General features: G+C 40.6%; 2 protein-coding genes across 5 annotated transcripts; one reads left to right on the forward strand and one right to left on the reverse strand.

The window, feature by feature from the left end:
* The first annotated feature begins 810 nt into the window (after window positions 1–810).
* si:dkey-21c1.4 (mucin-17) lies at window positions 811–8,744 on the forward strand. The gene is made up of 5 exons (XM_023268564.3): window positions 811–1,125; window positions 4,327–5,628; window positions 6,110–6,220; window positions 6,633–6,749; window positions 6,839–8,744. The coding sequence occupies exons 1-5, from the start codon at window positions 1,116–1,118 to the stop codon at window positions 6,865–6,867; spliced, it is 1,569 nt and encodes a 522-aa protein (XP_023124332.1). The 5' UTR covers window positions 811–1,115; the 3' UTR covers window positions 6,868–8,744.
* bicral (BICRA like chromatin remodeling complex associated protein) lies at window positions 8,583–17,517 on the reverse strand. Of its 4 annotated transcripts, none has more exons than XM_035947403.2 (13): window positions 17,394–17,517; window positions 15,191–15,254; window positions 14,984–15,029; window positions 14,604–14,652; window positions 14,426–14,491; window positions 12,743–14,020; window positions 12,610–12,658; window positions 12,460–12,500; window positions 12,319–12,368; window positions 12,044–12,189; window positions 11,844–11,938; window positions 11,643–11,745; window positions 8,583–11,547 (listed from the first exon to the last, which is right to left on the reverse strand). In XM_035947403.2, exons 3-13 carry the CDS (start codon window positions 15,022–15,024, stop codon window positions 11,060–11,062), a joined length of 2,406 nt encoding a protein of 801 aa, XP_035803296.1. In that variant the 5' UTR covers window positions 15,025–15,029; window positions 15,191–15,254; window positions 17,394–17,517; the 3' UTR covers window positions 8,583–11,059. The 4 variants fall into 4 exon arrangements, with proteins under 4 accessions (XP_035803296.1, XP_023124330.1, XP_023124331.1 ...); XM_023268562.3 differs by having other exon boundaries at window positions 12,743–14,032; window positions 17,394–17,516; XM_023268563.3 differs by lacking the exon at window positions 17,394–17,517 and adding an exon at window positions 17,242–17,259 and having other exon boundaries at window positions 12,743–14,032.
* Between the last annotated feature and the right edge of the window lie 4,159 nt (window positions 17,518–21,676).

Genomic DNA, 21,676 nt, shown 5'->3' on the forward strand with positions numbered 1-21,676 from the left:
TTTTTTTCCATCATCTTTTTGAGATTCATCCTCATGTCAAGTCTCATGCCACTCTAACCCTATCAATAAAACACGCTTTTCTAATATTATGCCCCTGTGTTTATTATACACATTGGTACATGGATGTTTTGTTTATTTATGAATCACATTGACCCAGAAAAAGGACAAACTAAATATTCTACACATATGTTGAACATGCAAGTTTGAATTTAGGGGGATTCAGGATTCTAAATGATTTTTAAATATTAGAAATCACATGAGGTGATATTTTTGATGGGGCTGAACCATATTCTGTCTGAAATTAAATCCAGTTATTATTTTTAGCTTACTGTCCTTAAAAAGGCATTTAACTAACTTCTTGGAGGGAAACTTTTCTTCCGGGCTGTTTAACTCAAATATTAATAATTTATAAACCATCATGACATCTGAGGAAAGTGGAAAACATCAAAAACAGCAGTTAATTGAGTCTGGTTCTTAAAAATGTAAATAAATGCATATTTTTAAGCTTATTTGAGAACATTTTTACTATAGCCCTGGAAAAAAACTACCTATTTTATAATCAATTAAATGTCTTCTTCTGTCAGAAACTGTGACAGACACTACTGGGGGTGCATCAGATCTTCCTGTGACTAAATGTAAACATTTTGCGGGTTTTTTTTTCGTGAAATTCATCCAGAAGTGTTCCGGCCTGTTTGGGGATTTACGCAAAGACGGAAGCCGGGAGGAGTGACTCATCTTAACGCGCCACACCCACTGAATGATCCCCTCGTGTCTCTACACGACTTTACCTGTTACTGATACATCACACAGCCCCGTTAGAACCCACATGTCCGGTCTGCGGTTTTAAATCTGGCGCTAAATTAAGCAATAAGCGACAAAAAGCTTTTTATTTGCGGTCATTTCAGTGATTTACAGTCAGGCTTCTAACGCGCCACCTAAAAGGGTCTTTCCTCTCATAACACGGTGACGACCCTGAACGTGGAACCTCTCCGAACAGAAAGAGGTTAAAAGTGGAACAAACTGAGAGTTAATGTGATAATTAATGGCGTTTAAAGTAACTGGAGCTGTCTAACTGAGGGAACATGCTTCCATCTGACGGCTGATTAACAGAGAAAATGAGCTCTGGTGAGTAAAAAGTCACAATAACCCAGAAAAATAGCAACTAATCAGAACCAAGATTATTTATATTAATATTATTACCGTCTTTTGGAATTTAATGCACAGCGGAACAGCGAGAAAACTGCTTATATCCTCGTCTAGAAGCTCTCTTCTTGAATGCCAAAGGCCAAATGTACTTTAAATATATTGATATTGGTGGGTATTTACTGGTATTTGACAATGTCATGGGTTTTTATGTATTTAGAGCATAAAACAGACGGCAGGCAATTTATTAGTGACAGTTTTTCAAGCAAAAATGCTAAATATTTTGTTCCAGAAAAGGCTTCACCTTAATAAATGTGCAGTTTTGATTAGGGGTCAACCATTCTTTACCAGTTATTAGTAATCAAGGACCGATTTTTGAAACCAATTTATGTCTTTGGACTTTTATTAGACCACCTGCCGTTTTTCAAATTCCATACAAAATGCGTTTGAAATCATTAATTTTGTTAAAAATTTATCTTAGTGGTGGTAAAATAATTACAGCATTTTCTAAAAGACATGAAAAAAATCTTAAAATAATTCAACCTAAACAATAAACTCAAGTTTAAAACTATATTTTGAAGCTCTAAAAGTTCTTAATTCTCACCAGGTGGCAGAAAACAGTTTGTGAGTCACTATTATTTTGGCCATAACCTGTATATGTAAAGAACAGTTCATCCAAACTAAATAACCACTAAGCAATGCCTAAAAGAGAGAACTACGAGATGATGAGAACACAACTAACTTATGAAGAGGGATACATAGGAAGAACCATTGCTGACTTTCCTGGAATCAGCAAAACTTTTTTCATTTCCACCCTAAAAAAAACAGTGGTTTAACGTCACCAAGAACCACAAAGGAAGAAGCAGAAATCGATGGTTGCAGTGGTCTAGTAATTATTTCCAAATGCAGTAAAAATGAAACTTTTTGGGTGTCAAATTATAGAACAACACTAAGTCTGACACAAAACTTTTATTTAGATTTTACATGTGTTGAATTAGAAAGAGAACTTTTTTTTAACATTTATACCTCAGTGTTGATAGGCAGTTAGCTGTTGGTGGGATTTTGTTCAGAACCAGAGCAGTGACTACCAGTCAAAGTAGTATTTTATAAAATGTATTAAATTAATTGGGAATCAGTTTTAAAAATTGTACGAGCAATAATCTGAAAGATACTGAGTAGTGACACCAATAATCGGCCAGGTTGATCATCAGTCTATCCCCATTGATGTTTTCAGCCACAACATTAAAATCCATCTCCCAGATATTGAGTAGCTGTGACTCATCATGGACAAAGGAATAGGCATAGATTACAGATGTGTGTGATCTCTTCTTTGAACTTTGTTGGCAACAAAAAAATACAGAATATCAACAGCCTTGTTGTTAAAGCCACTTCTGAGGATTACAGTGAAACGGATTAGAAAAACATGAAAGAATCAAAGAGTTTTCATTTTGCAAAAGTGCTGTAACATCTACTCATTGTACCTTAATTTTTGAGTTTTCCTCTATATAAAGAAACACATTTTTGCCATAAATTGATGTGGAAAAAGGTACAAATTCGTGCATACAAATCCACCAGAAAGCAAAAAAGGAAGTGTTTGATGCTCAATATGTCCTGGAGGGACTGGGACCATTATGTGTTCTCCCACAAAGTGAGATCTGTGGCTATGGACCTTTAGGGGTGTCCTCTGGTGGCACTGGGACATGCAGGTTTGGGCCTCCATGAATCAGTCTGATTGAGGATGTCACAAAGGCCAAATCAAACTGGGATCTTGGAGAGTATGGAGGCTAGATTTGGGCTCTTGGTTGTGTTCCTCAAGCCGTTCATGAGCAGTTTTTGAGGCGTGGTACAGTACGTTGTACTGAAGAGCGAGGCTGCTGCTAAACAATGCTTAGGTGGATGACAAAGTAGCAGCCACATGAATGCCAGGACTTAGGGTTTCCACAAGAACACTGCACTGGTTTATGTGTGAAAGTAATTTGAATAAACGACATTATGCTCTTGAAAGATGGTATCGTTTCATGTAGGGCTGCAACTAACGATTATTTTAATAATCGATTAATCGGCCGATTATTTTTTTCGATTAATCGATGAATCGGATAAAAAAAAACAACACATTCTTAATTTCCGCTTCTTTATTCAGAAAGAGAAGATTTGGACTGACAGAGCAAATAAGATCATGGTAGCGAAGCCTTCGTCTTCAACCATCGACAGAGGCCTCATGTCAGTGATGATCAGTCAAGACAGCAGCTTGCTGTGGTGGACATGACGTCTTGCTCATCATGAAGCCTGTCATTTTTTGCTGTTGATAAAATGAGAAAGATAGTATAGTTTGAGTATGTATTATAGCACAATTTACAACAACTCAGTAATTATCTTGTTTTATTTGCAGTATTAGGCTAAGGCATGTAAGTAGTCCAAAGAGCAAAACACAAAGTACGCACACACACACACACACACACACACACACACACACACACACACACACACACACACATGCCCTATCACTGTCATTAGTCAGCTAACAAACAAACGCTAGCATCAGGCGAGTTACCAGAGAGACTAACGTTACGTTTCCTCGCTGTATAACAGAACAAACATAGGATAATGTAGTGACTTACCTGCTGTTGAGCTGCTTCATCCTCATCGGAGACTCTGTGTTTCCGTTTCAGGTGCTGCATCATCATCGTGGTGCTCCCGTACATCATATCATTTTTGTAAAGCTTGCATGTTACGCGTGTTTTTTGTTTTGTGAAGCGTGACATGCTCCCACACTTTTGAGGATTTCGGTCTGACTGTTTTCTCCGTGTTGGTCATGTTTCGTTGAAATTACTCTGAATTTACTTTCGCTTTGCCGCCACTTTGCTCTGTTCAACTCGCTCTACAGGTGGATTTATTTAAAAACAACAAACTTTATTTCAGTCAGCCAGCATTGACAAAGCTCTGCAGGTGAAGTAAACGGCTCCGCAACATGGTGAGTGACACATGAATCACGCGACACAACGAATCGATAATGAAATTCGTTGCCAACGCTTTTAATAATCGATTATTATCGATTTTATCGATTCATTGTTGCAGCCCTAGTTTCATGTAAAAAATCAAGGAAATATACACTGTTTAGATGTTTTTGCCAGACTGTACTTGTTTTTTCCTCAGACATATTACTGTTATTGATTCTTCCCACAGAGGTCTGTCCATTCTGTGGGAAAACTTACAAAAGGTTGAAGAGCCACCTGCCTCATTGCAAAGTAGCAGCAAGCTTCAAAACACCTCCAACCAAACATGATGTCGAAGCAAATCAGACAACGTCATCTCATCAGCTGGCTGCAGTTTCATCCAAAGCAACAGCGAAGGGAAAGAAATCCACTGAGACAATAGGACTTCAAACAAAGAAGGGTGAAAAGGTGTCTGCATCATCAGCACCAGCAAATACATCATCTTCCTCACTGCTGACATCATCACCCCTAAATTCCACCTCACCGCTGACATCATCACCCCTAAATTCTACCTCACTTCTACCATCAACTAAGAAGAAGAAACAGAAGTTATCTGATCAAATCAAGACCGCCACCCTTTTCTCGCCATCATCTCCACCTCTGTCTCCTATCGTCTCTAAACCAAAAAAGCAGAGTCTCTGTGCTTTGATAGAAGCTGCAAAGTGTGACCGGGTTAAAAGGGGAACACTGGAAGGAGAAGACCTGCCTTCAGATTCAACTCTGAGCTTCAGAACCAAAACTAAACCAGACAAAGACTCGGTGAAAGATGATGCCAGTATTTCCCTGTTGTCTGCAGACCCCAAAGATGCCTCTAAAAAGAAGATGTCAAAGTCTAAGAAGGTTTCACAGTCTTCTTCCACTACCACACACACCTCTGACTTTCTGGACTCTAGGCTAAATAAAAGTAGCACAAGACCCCCTGCAAGAGACTTCTGGGTGGACAGTGAAGAGGAGATTGACAATTTATCTGTGAATAAGTTGAAATCGAAGGTTACCCTCCAGGACGTGAAATCCACACTGGGTCGAGGTACCAGCCCCCATCAGTCGAGCAGACCGAGCATCCTGAGCCAGACTGAAGCTACTGCAAACCAGAAAGATGCTGTTAGCTGCTTGGTAACTCCAGTAACTCAGTCTGACCAGCCGCTCAGCCCCACCTCACAACATACGGAGCTAAAACCAGTGAAGAAAAAAGCTTCAAAGTCTAAACAACCAGCTTTAGTCACTCTGCAAGACAACACTCCCTCCCAGCTAGAACCAACGTCTCCAACTACAGCTACCCTCCTTTCTGCACAAACTTCACCTCCTCCACGGTCAGTCAGTCTGAGTGAGGGGCTGAAGGTGGGTCGTCACGTTACAGGACTCCTCACAGTTTCACCACCACTCAACCAGTTTTCCAGCCCTCTTCATTTCCCTCTGCCTGTGAAGGTGGACGGAGTGGAGAAGTTGCCGCTCAAGGTCAGGAAACAGAACGCAGCTCAACATCCAACTGAAGGTCAGTAAAGGACAGTAAACTGTAGGGCTGGATGTGGAGCTTCAGTCCATTTATGGACCCAATTGTAATCTGTCAAAAGAACCAAAGCTGACATTGAAAGTGTCTGATTCTTGTTTAGACCTGCAGCTTCTAGTCATCCCAAAGCAGTTCAGTATGTAGAATGAATACTGAGGCAGTTTCCATCTCAAGTCATCAGATTTTTAGAACAATTTCTTCTGAGTCATCTTTAAATTACCTAACATTTTAATTGCAACAAATCTAGATATTTGTCTGTCAAATTTTAGTTTGGTGTATAAAATGCTTCATTTATTTTTAATGATTTAATTCCTCATCAAATAGAAAAACCTGTTTGAAATCCTCAGTGTGAGTTACTGAAAAACGCAGGTTCACACTATCACCAAAAACCTTTAGATGATATCCAAGCCTGGGTGTAATAAAGAGGATGTGTTATGCATGTTTAGTGTATTAATTCTTTATGCAGGAGTTCTGACCCAGCGGAGTCTTGGACAGGTGACCCTGAGGGACTTACCTGAGTGGATGGCCTGCAGAACCCCCAGCCATCCCAGAGAAGTGGTGGAAATGGTCCAAAGAGGTCAATATTTACACATCTGACAAAATGCAAATGCAGTTTTTGTATCAGCTCATGCATGTGTGTGCTTATGTTTATTCATTGTGTTTTTGGTGAGAGTTCGATGAGATCAACACCACCTTCTGATCTGCTTTAACTCACTGAAAAACCACGAGTCATTTTGTTTTACAGACTTCACAAAATGAGGTGTAGCTAGTTATTTAGTGAGCTTTAGAGGCGCTGTTAGGTGGATTTTGTTACCTGTGGACAAACCTAAGCTCGCTCTTTCCCCCGATTGTAGCTTTGATGCTAAGCTAAGCTAACCAGATGATATTGTACAGAAGCCAGTTCTATCTTCCCACATAACTCTGAGCAAAAATGTCCAACTATTTTATTCACATAAAGACTTGTGTCTGTTTTTCTGCTCATCCTGCAGGCTGGCAGTGGTATTACAGGAGGTATATTGACGTGAAGAAAGGTGGTGTAGCTGGACTGGGCATGTTGTTAGCAGGATACTGTGTGATCAGCTACATCTGGAGTTACCCTCATATCAGTAAGTGTGCGGCTCATTTTCAGTAATGTTTCTTGTAATGGGCAGATTTAAACTTATCTTCACATGTCGGTTGCTTTTTGTCTTTCCAGAGCTCGATCGCTGGAGAAAGTATCACTGAGGCTAAGATACGGTGTTTGGACCAGCGTGATTCTGAGGGACGATTCAGGACACGTGGGTAACACAGACGATGAATTTATCTGAGAAATTGGCACCAGTTTCTCGTCAGAATCTGAGCTGTTTCCTTTTTCTGATAAAACAACGCAAAAGAACAACTGATTTTTGTAAATCAGCATGTAGCTGGGCCAGCAGCTAGTTAGCTTAGCTTATAGAAAAGGCTAAAAATAGGGACAAGACTTAGCCTGGATCTAAGTCTTGCTAATCAGCTTGGCTGGACTTTGTCTAGATTCAACAAAATTGATGTTAACTAGTGAATTTTAGTGGTGCTGGTTAGAAGAGTTTGTTACTTTTGTCGAGAACCAGACTGGCTGTCTTCCTCGCTCCTTGTCTTTATGCAAAGCTACAGCTGCAAGCTTATGAACTGACGAATATCAAACTGCCATCAATCTTGTACTCAATGTCATGAAGTGACGAAACAAATCCCAAAAATTGGAAAATTTTTACCTCTGATAAAATTTATTTCATACTCCGTTGTAAAGAGTATCTAAAGTATAATGAATCTATTTTCTTATGTTCTGTCCATTCTTCCTACCATAGTGTGTTCCTGCACACAGAATATCTACAACAGAATGAATGTCACAGAAAAACTAAGTAGATACCGGAAATAATAATGGTCAGATAAAGAGTGGGGTCGGTAACGTCACACACCTGCAGACAGGTAATAACGTTGTTGATGCTTCTTCTACTGTGTTGTCCCACTATTCCTGGGGCTCGGTGAAGTTGACAGGCATTTTTAGGGGACAGAATCAAGCTGTCTTCCATCCACAGCAGTCTCAAATGACTTCCTACATTACGTATGGTGAATTTGCGGAGATTCAAGTGCCTCCCAACACCCCGTTTTTGGCTTTCTCTTGTCATATAGCTGCATTTTAAGGCGACCAGTCACTGGTCAAAGGAGTATCTGTTAACTGGTCACACTGAGCTTTGTCCTTTAAAGACACACCTTTGCCAGGTGTGGATTCATTCAGTGTTTGACAGTTTGTCACCAGATTAACCTCTCAAAACCTTTAAGTGCAGAATTGGCTAAAACATAACACGTTTCTAACCACAACAGTAAAAATGAGATTTTCTGCTGTTTATATACTTGCATGCTGCATTTGTGTTTTTGTGGAGTGTAAACTCTGCAGTTTCTTTCCAAAATATTTATTTACTTAACTGTGTTTATTCTATTTCTCATATTAATTAATGTGTTTTGTGTCTTATTTCCGTTTTGAAAGACAGCATTACTTTTTATTGGGGTTTTTTGTGAGTAAAACTAGTTTTAGCCTTGATGTGTAACAGTCCCACTGTGTGTTGAACAGGCTCCACTAGGTGTCATTGTTGGGTTGTGTTACCGAAACTGAAAGGGTTGCTGTCTTAAGTGTGCTATGCAGTTTTCTTAGCTCTTGCAGAGGCATTGGTGCCGGGGTCCATGAGAGGATTAAAGGGAACCAACAGATTTCTAACTTGATAAAATGTTCTTCTGGCAGCCGCGATGCAGAAGAACATAAAATCTAAACGTCCTCACACCAGTATCTGTGAAAAGATTGTATCTGTGTAGCAGAGGGTTACAAATCTGTTTTTCTTTTGCAAATGCTTCCTCAGTCACATGATGTGATTATGCATGCTTAGTCCATCAGTATGTGAACCCTCACAGAATAGTAATGGAGGCTCTCAGCCGGACTGGACCAGTTTATTGTGTTCAAAATGATTTATTGTTGACTCTCCTTGCTGCTGTAGTGAACACACATTAAATGAAGAAATGACAGCATTCTTGTAATGATTTCTCCTGACACCGCTTCTTAGCAAACACAATAAAAAATAATTTCCATTTTCTTATGTTTTTGTGTACATTCTTTTTTTCGCCATACAAAAATTATATTTTGTGTTTAACTTTTCATTTTTATACAAAAAAACAAACCATACAAATCAAATGGGACAAAACAAAAAGTGTAAATGGAGGCAGAAAAACAAAAAAAAATATGGGAGAAAAAGCACAGTATATTCCTATCAGGCCCTCAGGACCCAGATATGCATCCAGAATGTTCCACCACCGTCCCGACTTGAAGCTGAAGGATCGTCCTTGTAGGTCGAAATGCTATCGAGGCACGAAATCTTGAAGCAGTCACTTGAAGGAGCAAAAGCAAAATCTCACTTGATCCTTATATGTCAGCAGAGATTTACTTTGCAAGCTGAGAGCCCAGTTTTCTCAGTAGATAGAAGAGATCTGCAACGGCTGAGGCAGAAATACAGGCAGGCTGCAACGGCCACTGGCACTCAAAAATAGGGAGAAAAAGACAGATTGGTTCTCTATTAGCCCATGTAAAAGGCCTTCAGTCTCCTCCAGTTGCCTATTAGCACAGACATGTCCATAAGAGAAAGGTGGTGTTGTCCAGAATCAACCCCAGGAGCTTCTAATGCTTTTAACCTAAACTTTGGTCCCGTGTTGGCTTCAGAAGAACCCCCTTTCTTGCTTAAACCACAGTGCAGATTCCAGTAGACTTGTTTGTAAAAGTGTCATTCCAAAAGCAGAAATACATTTAGGAATAATTCATCATCATAATGACTTATCACAGTAAGCTAAGTTTTGGCTGTTAAAACTAAATGAAACCTCAAAAATAGACAAAACCAGAACTTAGTTGAGTCATATTCTGGATTCGGACAAAAGCTGCTTTGTACTAACAGCCACAGAATTAAAACAATCTGAGGGGGATTCTGAATGAGACCACACTCTCTACTACTAATTTTGGTTGAGCTGCTGAGAGGGAAAAGAGAGGAAATGTGAGAAATGCTTGAAAAGAACGACCAAAAAACAGAGAAAACATCCTGGGGAACTGAGAAAAACACTTGGGCAGAAAGACAAACATATGGCAAAGTACCAAACTACATGAAAACGCAGTCAGACCTGTAAGGATGCAGATGAACACACTGATAGACGTGTCATGGTAGTAAAGCACAGACAGATATGATCAATATATATTATATGCAGAAGGCAGACAAACACACGTACAGTCGATGACCTGCGGGGCCATTTAAACTGACATGTTCATGTTCACAACGCTGGGAACAACATCACAACCAACAGAAACAGTCCTCTTTTCAAATGTCATTTCTAAAAATGAAGTAAAAAGATTAATTCAGCATATTTTTACATATCTTCCTCAATCTGAGGACTTATCTCCATGAACACAAGCTCACTGTGAAATGATAAAAATGGTCAAGATAAGGACTTGTCCTGCATCTGTGTCAGGACTTGCATACCTTTAAGGTACAAAAGAAAAAAAACGCCAAAGAAAATGTGACTTAAGCACAAGAAAGAAAGCACTGCTGAGTATGGTAACACTACTTTATGAGTCTGAGGCGAGTTTGACTGGTTTCTAGTGTAAGAGGTTTTCCTTGTTGCAGGCAGCTGAAAGCAGGCAGATTTTGGTTCAGTTCCAAATGTTCACATTCTGTTTAGCCTAACTGTACTGGATATAGTTCCTGAAATGAGCGACAGTATGTTTAGTGCAATTTGTCCATGTGAATGTGAAGGAAAACTACAGCTCTGAACCATGAATCCATTTAACACAATGTACAAAAGCATGTGTGCATGCTGTTCACGTGTTTGTAATGCAGGAAGGGATGAGTGAATGGATATTTCTGAATAGAGCTTCTTCAGGTAAACACTTCCATATAAAAACCTAGAATCAGGCACCGAGTCATCCCTTTGTCCCTCCTCATCCCTGCTGTTCAGCAAAGGTAGAGAAAGGGGTAATCAACTGGCACTAAATATTAACTGGTGTGTGAAGAGAGGAACTCATTCAGCTGCAGACCCTACCACTTCAAAACCAAAATAAACTAAATTTTGCATCTGTTAGCCTATTGCATTGCACACCATCCCGGATCTTTATAGGTAACTGTAAGTGCCTGTGTTCACCTAACACATGGGCAGACTCACTGACATAATGCCTCATAAAAAAACACCGCAAAGTACATACATGCTACATGGCTGCATAACACAGAGATCACAGACCCAAAGGAAGAGTTAACCTCTCTTCACACAGGGCTCTGGGGCCATAAAACCAACATTACAATATCAGTTTGACAAAGAAAATGTATGCAGAAACACACACAAAAGGAGTTGAAATGATATATTGGGGATGATATCGGTCTTAACATTCCAGGATGCTGTTGACCGCCGCCTCCAGAGCAGAATCAGTGTCCAGGTGAGGGGGTGAGGTGAGCGGAGGGGTATACTGGGGCTGCATCGGGTGGGAGGACAGGTGATGTGACACCTGGTAGTGCGTCTGCCCTCCTGATGCTGCCACAAAATGTGAGGGTTTTCCTTGGGGGTAGCTGTTAGCAGCGATGTGGCTGTTGTTACCGCCGCCCCTGGGCCCAAAAAGCTGCTGGGATCTCTTCAGTTCAAGCACGCTCTTGTTTTCTAGGTGTGGCGGGTGGAGTCTCTCTGTGGAACCTGCTCCTACAGCTACACCCCCTCCCGGCTCTCCATACTCGGGCTGGGAGTCTGTCCTGTACGGTGGCTCTGTGGAGCCTCCTTCTGACTGATTCCAACTACAGCTGGACATCGACTGAAAGGGCAAGGGGTCTTGGAAAAGTTTGGATTTCATCCCACAGCAAAAGTCCTCCAAGAAGCTTTCTGCAAACCAGATAGAAAAGAAAAACAGTTCAACAAAACCTTACAGTGAATCAGCTGTTTGCTTCCAAAATGGCTTTACTCCACTTGCCATTTACCTGGATCCACTAGTACCATGCGTTTGTCTTGCGTCAGGTTGCTGCGCTCCTCTTGGTTGAAGGTCCTGTCAATCATCACCATTTCTGATGATGGACTGGAACGCTGCAGGGAAGGAAGAGGCAGCCTGTCAGTCCTGTGCATGTCTAAACATGCCAAACATGTATTGTATGTCAGCAACAGTTTGTTTTGTGTGTACCTACCTCTGCTTCCACCATTAGTAGGCGTCTGTATTTGTTTACCATGGCCTGGGTCCTCTTCAGCACATTACTTGCAACTACCTCAAATTCCTCATCCACTATGAAATATCAAATACAAAACAAGATTTAGGTAAAGGCACTTTTCTTCTGAAACTATTACTTTACTTTCTCAACATATGAAGCCACTTCTTTCAAGACTGTACCTTGTGAGAACTCGTCCTGGCTCGGTGGAGCTCCCTGGAACACGTGGTATGGGAGGAGTTGAAGCAGAGCATCATCAACTGAAGTGAACCGACGTCGATCTGGGGTCTGAACTCCAGCATGATCCTTCCGTAAATGTTGTAAAATCCTTTAAAAATAACAGGAAGAGAGACAAACGTGGATAATGGCTGAATGATAATCTAATCCAAAACATAAGACCTCCCTTGACAAATCAACAAAAGTGTTTAAAAAGCACAAGGTGTGTCAAAAAACTCACATTTCTCCTCTTGTAAGTGGTGGAAGGATAAGCCTCTTCTGTGCACTGGCCTGTAAAGACAAACAAACCAAATTGTCATATTAGACATCTTTGCTTGTTCCACCTTAATATGACAACAGACATGTCAAATAACTAACGTACCTCAGAGTTAGGCATTGAATCTTGTGTCATGGTTTTCATAACTAAAAAAGATCACACAAACAGAGCAATTAGGTCAAAGTGCAGCAGACTAAACTCAAACATATAAAACATAAAAAACAAAAACATTTAATGCAACTGAAGGTTTGTTACCATGGATGCTGCCGAGATGTGCCTGTTTAAAGGCCGGTGATGAAGAATTCTGAAAAATAAAAGTCATGTTGGCACAACAAAAGACTGTCAAAGTGACAATGAATCAAATCCCACCATTAACTTGCATTTATACCTGTCTGTAGTCTTGTTCCTGTGTCACACTACCAGGTAAAGGTGACAAAGAAGCACAGTTCTGGGTTTGCGTCACTAGAAGGCGCTGCACAGGACTAGCCGTCACTTGGCCTTGACCACCGATCCTCGCTGTTGTCGGGCCAACCAGCGTCAGCCGTGCCGGAGCACCTGACGTCTGAACAGCGGTGGAACTCGCACAAGAAACTCCTGTCCATGTCTGAGCTACACCCCCTCCGACCTGACTCCCACTCACAACCCCCTGATTCAAAATCAGCTGACCCCCTGGAGGGGCAGCGAAGTTTTGCCCTGCAACAATCTGCACTGTGTTTTGACTGGTAATCAGGGTGTTGGAGTTGGGGTCCGCGGGGCCATTGTGGACAGTGTTGGACGGAGTGAGCGCTAGAGAGCTGGGAAGTAAGAACTGTCCAGGTGGTATGTTGGACTGGGTCTGTGCTTGTTGCTGCTCCAGGGGCGGCTGCACTACGATGGAGCCGTTGGCTGTGTACTGTCCCCCAGGAGCTGCAGTGGTAGCATTCACTACATTAGCCACAGTGGTAGAAGTGGGCTGAAGACCAAGGCTGTAGACAGTCTGAGCCCCCGTTTGAAGGGGTTTAGGCTGGATTGGTCTAACAAGAGTCTGGGTCCCTCCTGGGCCTCTCTGGATGATGATGTTTTGAAGGGGGATGTTTTTGAAGGGTAAGCCCACTTGGCCTACTTGACCTTGGGTAGGGGCAAACACCTGTCCCCCTGGCATACTCCCTGCCGGGGCTACAGACACCCCCGGCCTTAGCACGATCTGAGGAGTCCTTTCCAAGCTGTTCAGAGTCATTACCCCGCCACTGGCCCCAAAAGAGCCCAACACCTGGATGTGCTGGGCGGAGCCATTGGGTAGCTGGGACATTCCCTGTAGAAACTGGCCTGTGGTGAAGGCAGTGGTTGCCGTTGTTACCACACCAACCCCACCTCCATAACCCCCTGAGACCAGCTGGGAGGAGAAGGGAACAGGAGCCTGCACCAGAGTGGGAGCAGGCTGGGAGTCCAGTAAGGCCTCTTGGGCCAGCGTCTGCTCCGTGATGTCGGCCTCCAGGAGAGACTTCTGCAGGATGTCGAAGGGCTGGTCCTCTCCCCCGAGATCCACCTCTCCAGGGGACGCCTCGGCCCCCAGCTCATCCTCGATAAATGAGAGGCTGCTAGAGAGCTGGAGGCCTGCCCCGGTTGAGTCCTCGCCAAATTCACCCATTGTGGAAGAGCCATCTTTGAGGCTGGTGTTGGAGCCAGCCTGAAGGACACACTGAGAGAAGACAATGGAAAACCTTTTGCATATGCAGTGCATTCTTCATTATTAAAGACAAAGGGGACCTATGCCACCAACTTTTAATTAAATATCATTTAGGATGCCTTGCAAAATATTGTCCAACAGTGTATGTTCCCTGATCAAGACCACCGGGGTTCACCTAGTCAGATGTGTGTTCTTTCATAACCTCCCTTGGCTCTTAATAGTGTCATAATAAATCATTCCTCTACTAAACAAACAGAACAAATGGCACATCTCCCCAATCTGAGCAAAAGCCTAAGAAAACGCTGTGTTTTGCACCCTAATCCATTATCAGTCACCAAATCTGTAATCACAGACTAAAATCTGCTTATGTTTTGATTGGATCAAGGTAATCATAGGTACACTCACCGTGTCACTGCCAAAGAAGGATCCATCTGAACCATAAGCTGCATTTGTCACATCATCCTCCTCAATCTGCAGGAACAAAACAGACAATCAAACCCCACTCAGTTATTTCAGGCATACGTGATGTAATTAAGGAAGTTATACAGATGAACTTTGAATATATTGTAAAAGTGTCACTCACAGAGTTGCTGTTGCTGCCATGGAGATAATCATTCAGTGCATCCACATCTCTGAAAAGGGTAAACAAGAAACTTTTATGGGCCCCTTAGAAAACTAACAGGCATAATGTCACATCAGTCTCTGCTTTTTTGCATGCGTGCAACTTAAATGTTGCTTAACTGGCCTAGAGAAGTGACAAAACGTTGAATAAATCTCTAATAATTGGGCTATTGGTTTATTAACTTCCCTTATTCAACAAAGGAGGAAAAAATTAGCTTGAAGATAGTTGTAGCTGTGATTTCAAAGAGGAACAGTAGAGGTCTCACTGCACTATTAAAGAACAAATGTAAAAATGTGGAGATATTGAGGATTCCAGTTTTATACAGTTTAATTTTTCTTTACCCTAAAATATCCAGAAGACGGCGATCGTCCTCATCATCCATGACACCTGAAAGAATATGGAGGGACATAAGTGAAGTCCAAAACCAAATGTTTCATTCAATCCAGTAGAGTTCTGTTAAAATCAATTCTGATGTAGAAGTGATTGAGCTGCAAAGGCTTGGCATGTATCGTATTGTTTTATTTTTGTAGGAAGCATATCTCACTCACAGATTTCCAGCAGGTAGCATGGATTCAGTCATTTAACACCCTTTCTTTCCTGTAACAGGTTGGGCTGCAGGGTGAGAAACTGCATTTAGTACAATTACAGAACTGTACATGTGAAACACAGGGTGTGACAGTGTTGGAGAGGCACAAAGAAAGATGAGTGTCTGTGTGAAATGGGGGGTGTGGAATGGGAAGGGAAGCGGGGGGACACATTTGTTATTCAGTACACAGCTAAAAGGACAGGATGGCCTTCATCCCCTCCTACAAATGCTTGGAACACAAACTCCCACCCATTACCCTCCTCTGCTGTTCCACATTGGTTGTCTCTCTGCAGAGTGAAAATGGGCATTTAAGTGTAAATAACTCCACCCTGCTTCCTTTTATACCTTTGAATAGTTGTTTTGAGCTTCATCTCTACACTGAAAGAGGTGTTGGCTTTATGTTGTGGCAGCCAACATAGACACTCTTGGTGCATTGCAATAAAGTGGGGGGGATACAAAAGAAAAGCACATTGGCACTTACTTGATTCAGCATACCAGTGAGTGAGTGTTTGAATGGCTGTTAACTTACTTTATTCATTGTATTTATGCAATGTGAAGCACACATGCTGAAAGAATGCACGTAAATTCAAATTACTGTTGTCACTAAACCAACATTTGAATAATATGTCTTTCAATTTAGACTGCTGTGTGTAAGTGATTGGTAAATGGGGTTTTTTTGTGTGTGTGTTCTTGTCAGTGTAGAACGTTCCAACTGCAATGCTCCAAAATGGCGGTTCCCCGGCCATAGGCTGTCTTTACCAGGAGCAACTACAGCCTCCATCTTTGGTTCAGGGAGAACAAAGAACGACGGAGCTACAGACTAAACAAGCCTTTAAAATTAAACTACTGCCACTTTTTAAAGATAATACGGCCTGCTATAGCAAATTAGTACACAGAAAATCGAGTTATTTTAGTTTAAGGAGCGCATAAACGACATTTGCTAGTCAGACTGAAGGCGAGGCTCCTTTAGAAGTTGTTCTTTAATGTTAACAAAAAGCAACGTCGAGCTTCTTTAACAGAAAACTGAGCTAAAACGATTAGAAAATTAACATATTTCACAAAAAGCCCCGAATGTGACCTGTTTGTGTGTAAAATGATAAATAATTCATCAATATTAAAGAAAAAGCACCTAAATCTTAGTTGTTCCAACATGTAAATGTTAGCTTAACGTTCACAGCCAATCTCGCCATATTCAATTCGAACTGTAACGTTAGCTAGGATTAAAAACACACAAAACTGAGCAAAAAGTGCGTAGAAATCATTAAATGGTTTGTAGCAGCTCAACAGCGTTGGATTCAGAAGTATAACGAAGAAATCGATCAGGACAGACGACTAATGGATGTTTTTCCCCAAATATTTTCTAGAATTTCGAGCCCATATTCGCATTGTCCGGAATCCGCCCGAGCATGCTCGCTTCGCCGCAAGCTAGTCCGGGCGGTTCGGTACCACCGCAGTCGCCGGTTCAGAAAATAACTGCTAATGTACAGCTCAGCTCGCAAGTTTTATTTCCAAAAATAGACTGAATCGACAGAAAGGTAATCACATTCAAGCAGCAGCAGCGGCGGAGGCACAACACGCCCGTCGCCGCTGACGTGCTTCTTTCTTTCTGTGCTCGGGGAGGCTTTCATTCGTCGTCTTTGTGGCTCATCATCAACCAGCAGCACCGCTACAAAAAAAAACAGCGTCACATTCGCCTCGATTTGCCCGAAACGAAACGCCTAGACCCGGGGTCTGCGTTCAGCGCGGGTCGCATTTTTCCCCACCGCCGGCCTGTGCTCGGTTAGCTAGCCGCCTGTTTTTCTCGGCTAAGGAATCAGTCGAAAAGGCTAAAGGACGAAACGGCGTCGAGCCATAAATATTTATCCCGATTAGCATAACATAAAGACGACTCAAGAGGCGAACCCTTTTTACTCCTGTCTCACTCCTCTTGAAACCCAATATCTCCATTTGGCAACTTTTAATTTGCTCCCCCCTCCTTCTCCTCCTCCTCCTCCTGCTCCCTCTCCCACTCACATATTTTTCTCTGTCCCTGTTCTGTCTCGGATAGATTTTTCTCTCCGCTCAAACTCTCTTCCCTCCCTGAAGGAAGGGAGGAAGGAGGTTGTGTGTGTTTTTTCCTTGAAATTTTTATCACAAAATTATAATACACTCAAAGGGAAACTCACCGTCATGAAAAAGCAGTGCCTTGTCAACGGGGTTTCCTCGCCATCACCGCACGGGTCGTCGGGGCAGCGCACACACCGGAGCAGCGGTCCTCACCGGCGGCACGGCGCCCGTTCATTTCAGTGGGACACTCAAAACAAACACACAACACTAATAACGGTATTTTTAATAGTTATGAATTTTAACAACATGATTTAATGCGCTCGTGCATTCTACATATATGTAATTAGATTAATCATTACCATAAGTAGAGGGCGGACCTGCCTGTGACACACCTTTCCTCAGGTATGACATGTTGCCTGGTTACCTCACTAACATGTTAAAGTCACAATAGTTAGTGGTTTAAATTAATACATATTCTGCCCTTTATGATGGCTGAAATATTTGTCACTACACCTTCATTAGATAGAACTTTTTTAATCCCAAAGGAAATTCTTTTCCCAGACATTGCTCATAAAACACATTTACAAAATATAGGAGGAAACGAATATGTACTGTACACAATTAAAATTAAACAGAAAGCTAAAATAAAGTCAGAGAATAGAAAATTAAGATGTAATACTAGTAGTGTCAACATATAAAACTGAAATATTGCAAATGAAAAGTCAAATATTGCACATTACACTGACGTGTTGTACAAGAAGGTGAAATATTGCACATGCAATTAAAAGACTGCATCTGAAATGTAAATATTGCACATTATAATGAAATTCTATATTATAATATTGCGTGTCAAGTATGACATGCTGCCTAGTAACCTCATTACAAACACATGTGAAACTTACAGAATAATCAGAAATATAACATTATTAAAAACCTTAATGTTTGTTGTATTTAATGCGTATAGATTTGACTTACATATTAATCAAGACATTTTTTTATAAAATAAGGCTATAGAATAGAAAATTAAAAAGAAATACAGGCAACAATACCGAGCCATTAAAGTAATATCACACATGACAATTAAATATTGGACATTATACATTGACATGTTGCACATGTAGTCAAAATATTGTGCCTGAAAGTGAAATATTATGCATGATAACACAATGTCGTTAATATAAGTGAAATGTTGCACAGAAAATTTAAATATTGCAACAAAAAATGCAAATATTATACATGATAAATGAAATAATGCACAATACATTGACATGTTGTAAAGGTAATTAGAATATTGCACATTAAAATGAAATATTAGTCACTGAACTTTCCATTTTTACTCCACCAAGGAACGCGGTGGAGTTATGTGACGATCGGCATCTGTCTGTCCGTCCGTCTATCTGTCTGTCTGGCTGTCTGTCAGCAACGTCACTCAAAAACAGACTAACGGATTTGGATGAAATTTCCAGGGAAGGTCAGAAATGACTCAAGAACCAAGTGATTAGATTCTGGCAGTGATGCGGCTTATAGTCTGGATCCACAGATTAGTTAAAGATTTCTGTATCATTGCCAGATAGTGGTACGGCGTCACTGTAACCATGACAACAAGTGAACACTATGTCAGCTGCCTGCTGACGATCACATGATTGTGATCCTACTACAAATCCATCTCTGAGGACTTATCAGGACTTATCCATCAGAAATGATCCAAGGACCAACTGATTAAATTGTGGGGGTGTTTCTGAGTCCCATCAATTCCTGCCGCCTGCTACATATTTAGGTCACGTGATTCGGTATCCGTACATAACGTACACATGCAGAACACACGCCTGTGCTCAGAGCAAGGTCATTTTGTTTGTGAATATATCTAATAATAATAATAATAATAATATATTTAATATCTATAGTAAATGGACACATTCTGTGGTGATTTCTGATCATCAATAACTAATAAACAAATACTGCATTTCCAAAAAAAAAATGCTGCATTTCTGATAATGCCATATCAGGGAACAAGCAGCCTTGGAGGGGGACTGCTCTCTCTGAGTGCTTTCCTTGTATATTACATGTGATAATCACATTTTACACTTAAAAAAAAGATCTTTGTTTTTTCTCACTCTGCTATATTAATATGAATGTTATTAAAAAATAACAAGTGATTTTTTTTTATTAAATACTGATTAATAATAATATAGTTGTAAAGGATATGGATAAGACAAGATACAATAAGACAGAACTTTATTAATCCCGAAAGACACTCTTGTACCAGATATCACTCAGAAAAATGACAATAGTATAAATGTGTTTAATAGAAAAGCTATAAGATGTAAGTGACTATAAAAGTAATCTTGAATCAAACTAAAACAGAAAAGTAATAAGTTGGAGCTCATGCCAGTTCAGTTTAAATCAATTTCATAGGCAAACTGCAATTCACAGTAAAAGTTATATCTGGGCATTTTACATCATGAGTTTTGTGGACACAGGCTCAGAAAATAATTTTGCTTTGAAATAAAACTTATTTGGTTTTTGCTATTATTCAAGGTACACCAAATTATGAAAAAGTAAATTAAAATTTAAAGAAAATAATCAAACTCTATTTTACTTTACAAGCAGTTTTAAAATATTTAAGCTGATCAACAATAGCAGCTATATTAAAATTATATATTAAATATATACTATTTAAATTTTTCAAAATATATATGATTTCATTATATATATAAACTAACTTAGAATTTAATTTTAAAATAATGAAAAAAATATAAAACAGTTTAATATAATAGTAAAATTGTCTATATACTGCTAAAATATGCTGTGTTTTTAAAAAAAAACACACAATGGTCACAGAAATAACTTGAATCTGACAAAAGTAATGATAAATAAAAATTCTATGAAAATTAACCAATGAAAATCAGACATTGCTTTTGAACCGTGGCTCAACAGAATTATTTTAAAAAATAAACTCATGAAACAGGCCTGGACAAAAGTGATGGTACCTTTAATTTAATATCTTGTTGCACAACCTTTTGAGGCAATCACTGCAATCAAACCATTTGTGTAACTGTCAGTGAGACTTCTGCACCTCTCAGCAGGTATTCTGGTCCACTCCTCATCAGCAGACTGCTCCAGTTGTCTCAGGTTTGAAGGTTCCTTCTCCAGACGCCATGTTTCAGCTCCTTCCACAGATGTTCAATAGGATTTAGATCAGGGCTCATAGAGGCCACTTCACAATAGTCCAATGTTTTCCTCTTAGCCATTCTTGGCTGTTTTTAGCTGTGTGTTTTGGCTCATTATCCTGTTGTAAGACCCATGACCTGCGACTGAGACCAAGCTTTCTGACACTGGGCAGCACATTTCTCTCTAGAATACCTTGATAGTCATGAGATTTCATTGTACCTGCACAGATTCCAGACACCCTGTACCAGATGCAGCAAAGCAGCCCAAGAACATAACAGATCCTCCTCCATGTTTCACAGTAGGGACAGTGTTCTTTTCTTCATATGCTTCATTTCTGCATCTGTGAACATAGAGCTGATGTGCCAAAAAGTTCCAGTTTTGTCTGGTCTGTCCATAGGACATTCTCCCAGAAGCTTCGTGGCTTGTCAACATGCAGTTTGGTAAATTCCAGTCTGGCTTGTTTATGATTTGTTTTCAACAATGGTGTCAATGTGACACTGATGTAGCTTGACCTTGGAGTTCCCCTTTAATGTCTTTAGAGGTTGTTCTGGGCTTTTTTGTTACCATTCCTATTATTCGTCTCTTCCATTTGTCATCAGTTTTCCTCCTGTGGCCACATCCAGGGAGGTTGGCTGCAGTCCCATGGATCTTAAATTTCTGAATAATATGTGCAGCTGTAGTCACAGGAACATCAAGCTGCTTGGAGATGGTCTTATAGCCTTTACCTTTAACATGCTGGTCTATAATTTTCTTTCTAATCTCCTGAGACAACTCTCTCCTTGGCTTCCTCTGGTCCATGTTTAGTGTGGTACACACCATGTCACCAAACAGCACAGTGACTACTGTAACCCTATAAATAGGCCGACTGACTGATTACAAGTTTGTAGACACCTGTGATGCTAATTAGAGGAGACACCTTGATTGAACATGTCCCTACGGTCACATTATTTTCAGTCTTTTCTGGGGGTTCCATCATTTTTGTCCAGGTCTGTTTCATGAGTTTATTTTTTAAAATAGTTCTGTTAAACCACGGTTCAAAAGCACTGTCTGAATTTCGTTGGTTAATTTTCATAGAATTTTTATTTATTATTACTTTAGTCAGATTCAAATTATTTTTGTGACCATTGTGGGTTTTTCTTTCATTAACTGAGGGGTACCAACATCTCTCTCTCTCTCTCTCTCTCTCTCTCTCTCGCTCTCTCTCGCTCTCTCTCGCTCTCTCTCGCTCTCT

The sequence above is a fragment of the Amphiprion ocellaris genome, chromosome 18 (genome assembly GCF_022539595.1).
Source record: "Amphiprion ocellaris isolate individual 3 ecotype Okinawa chromosome 18, ASM2253959v1, whole genome shotgun sequence".
Lineage (NCBI taxonomy): Eukaryota > Metazoa > Chordata > Actinopteri > Pomacentridae > Amphiprion > Amphiprion ocellaris.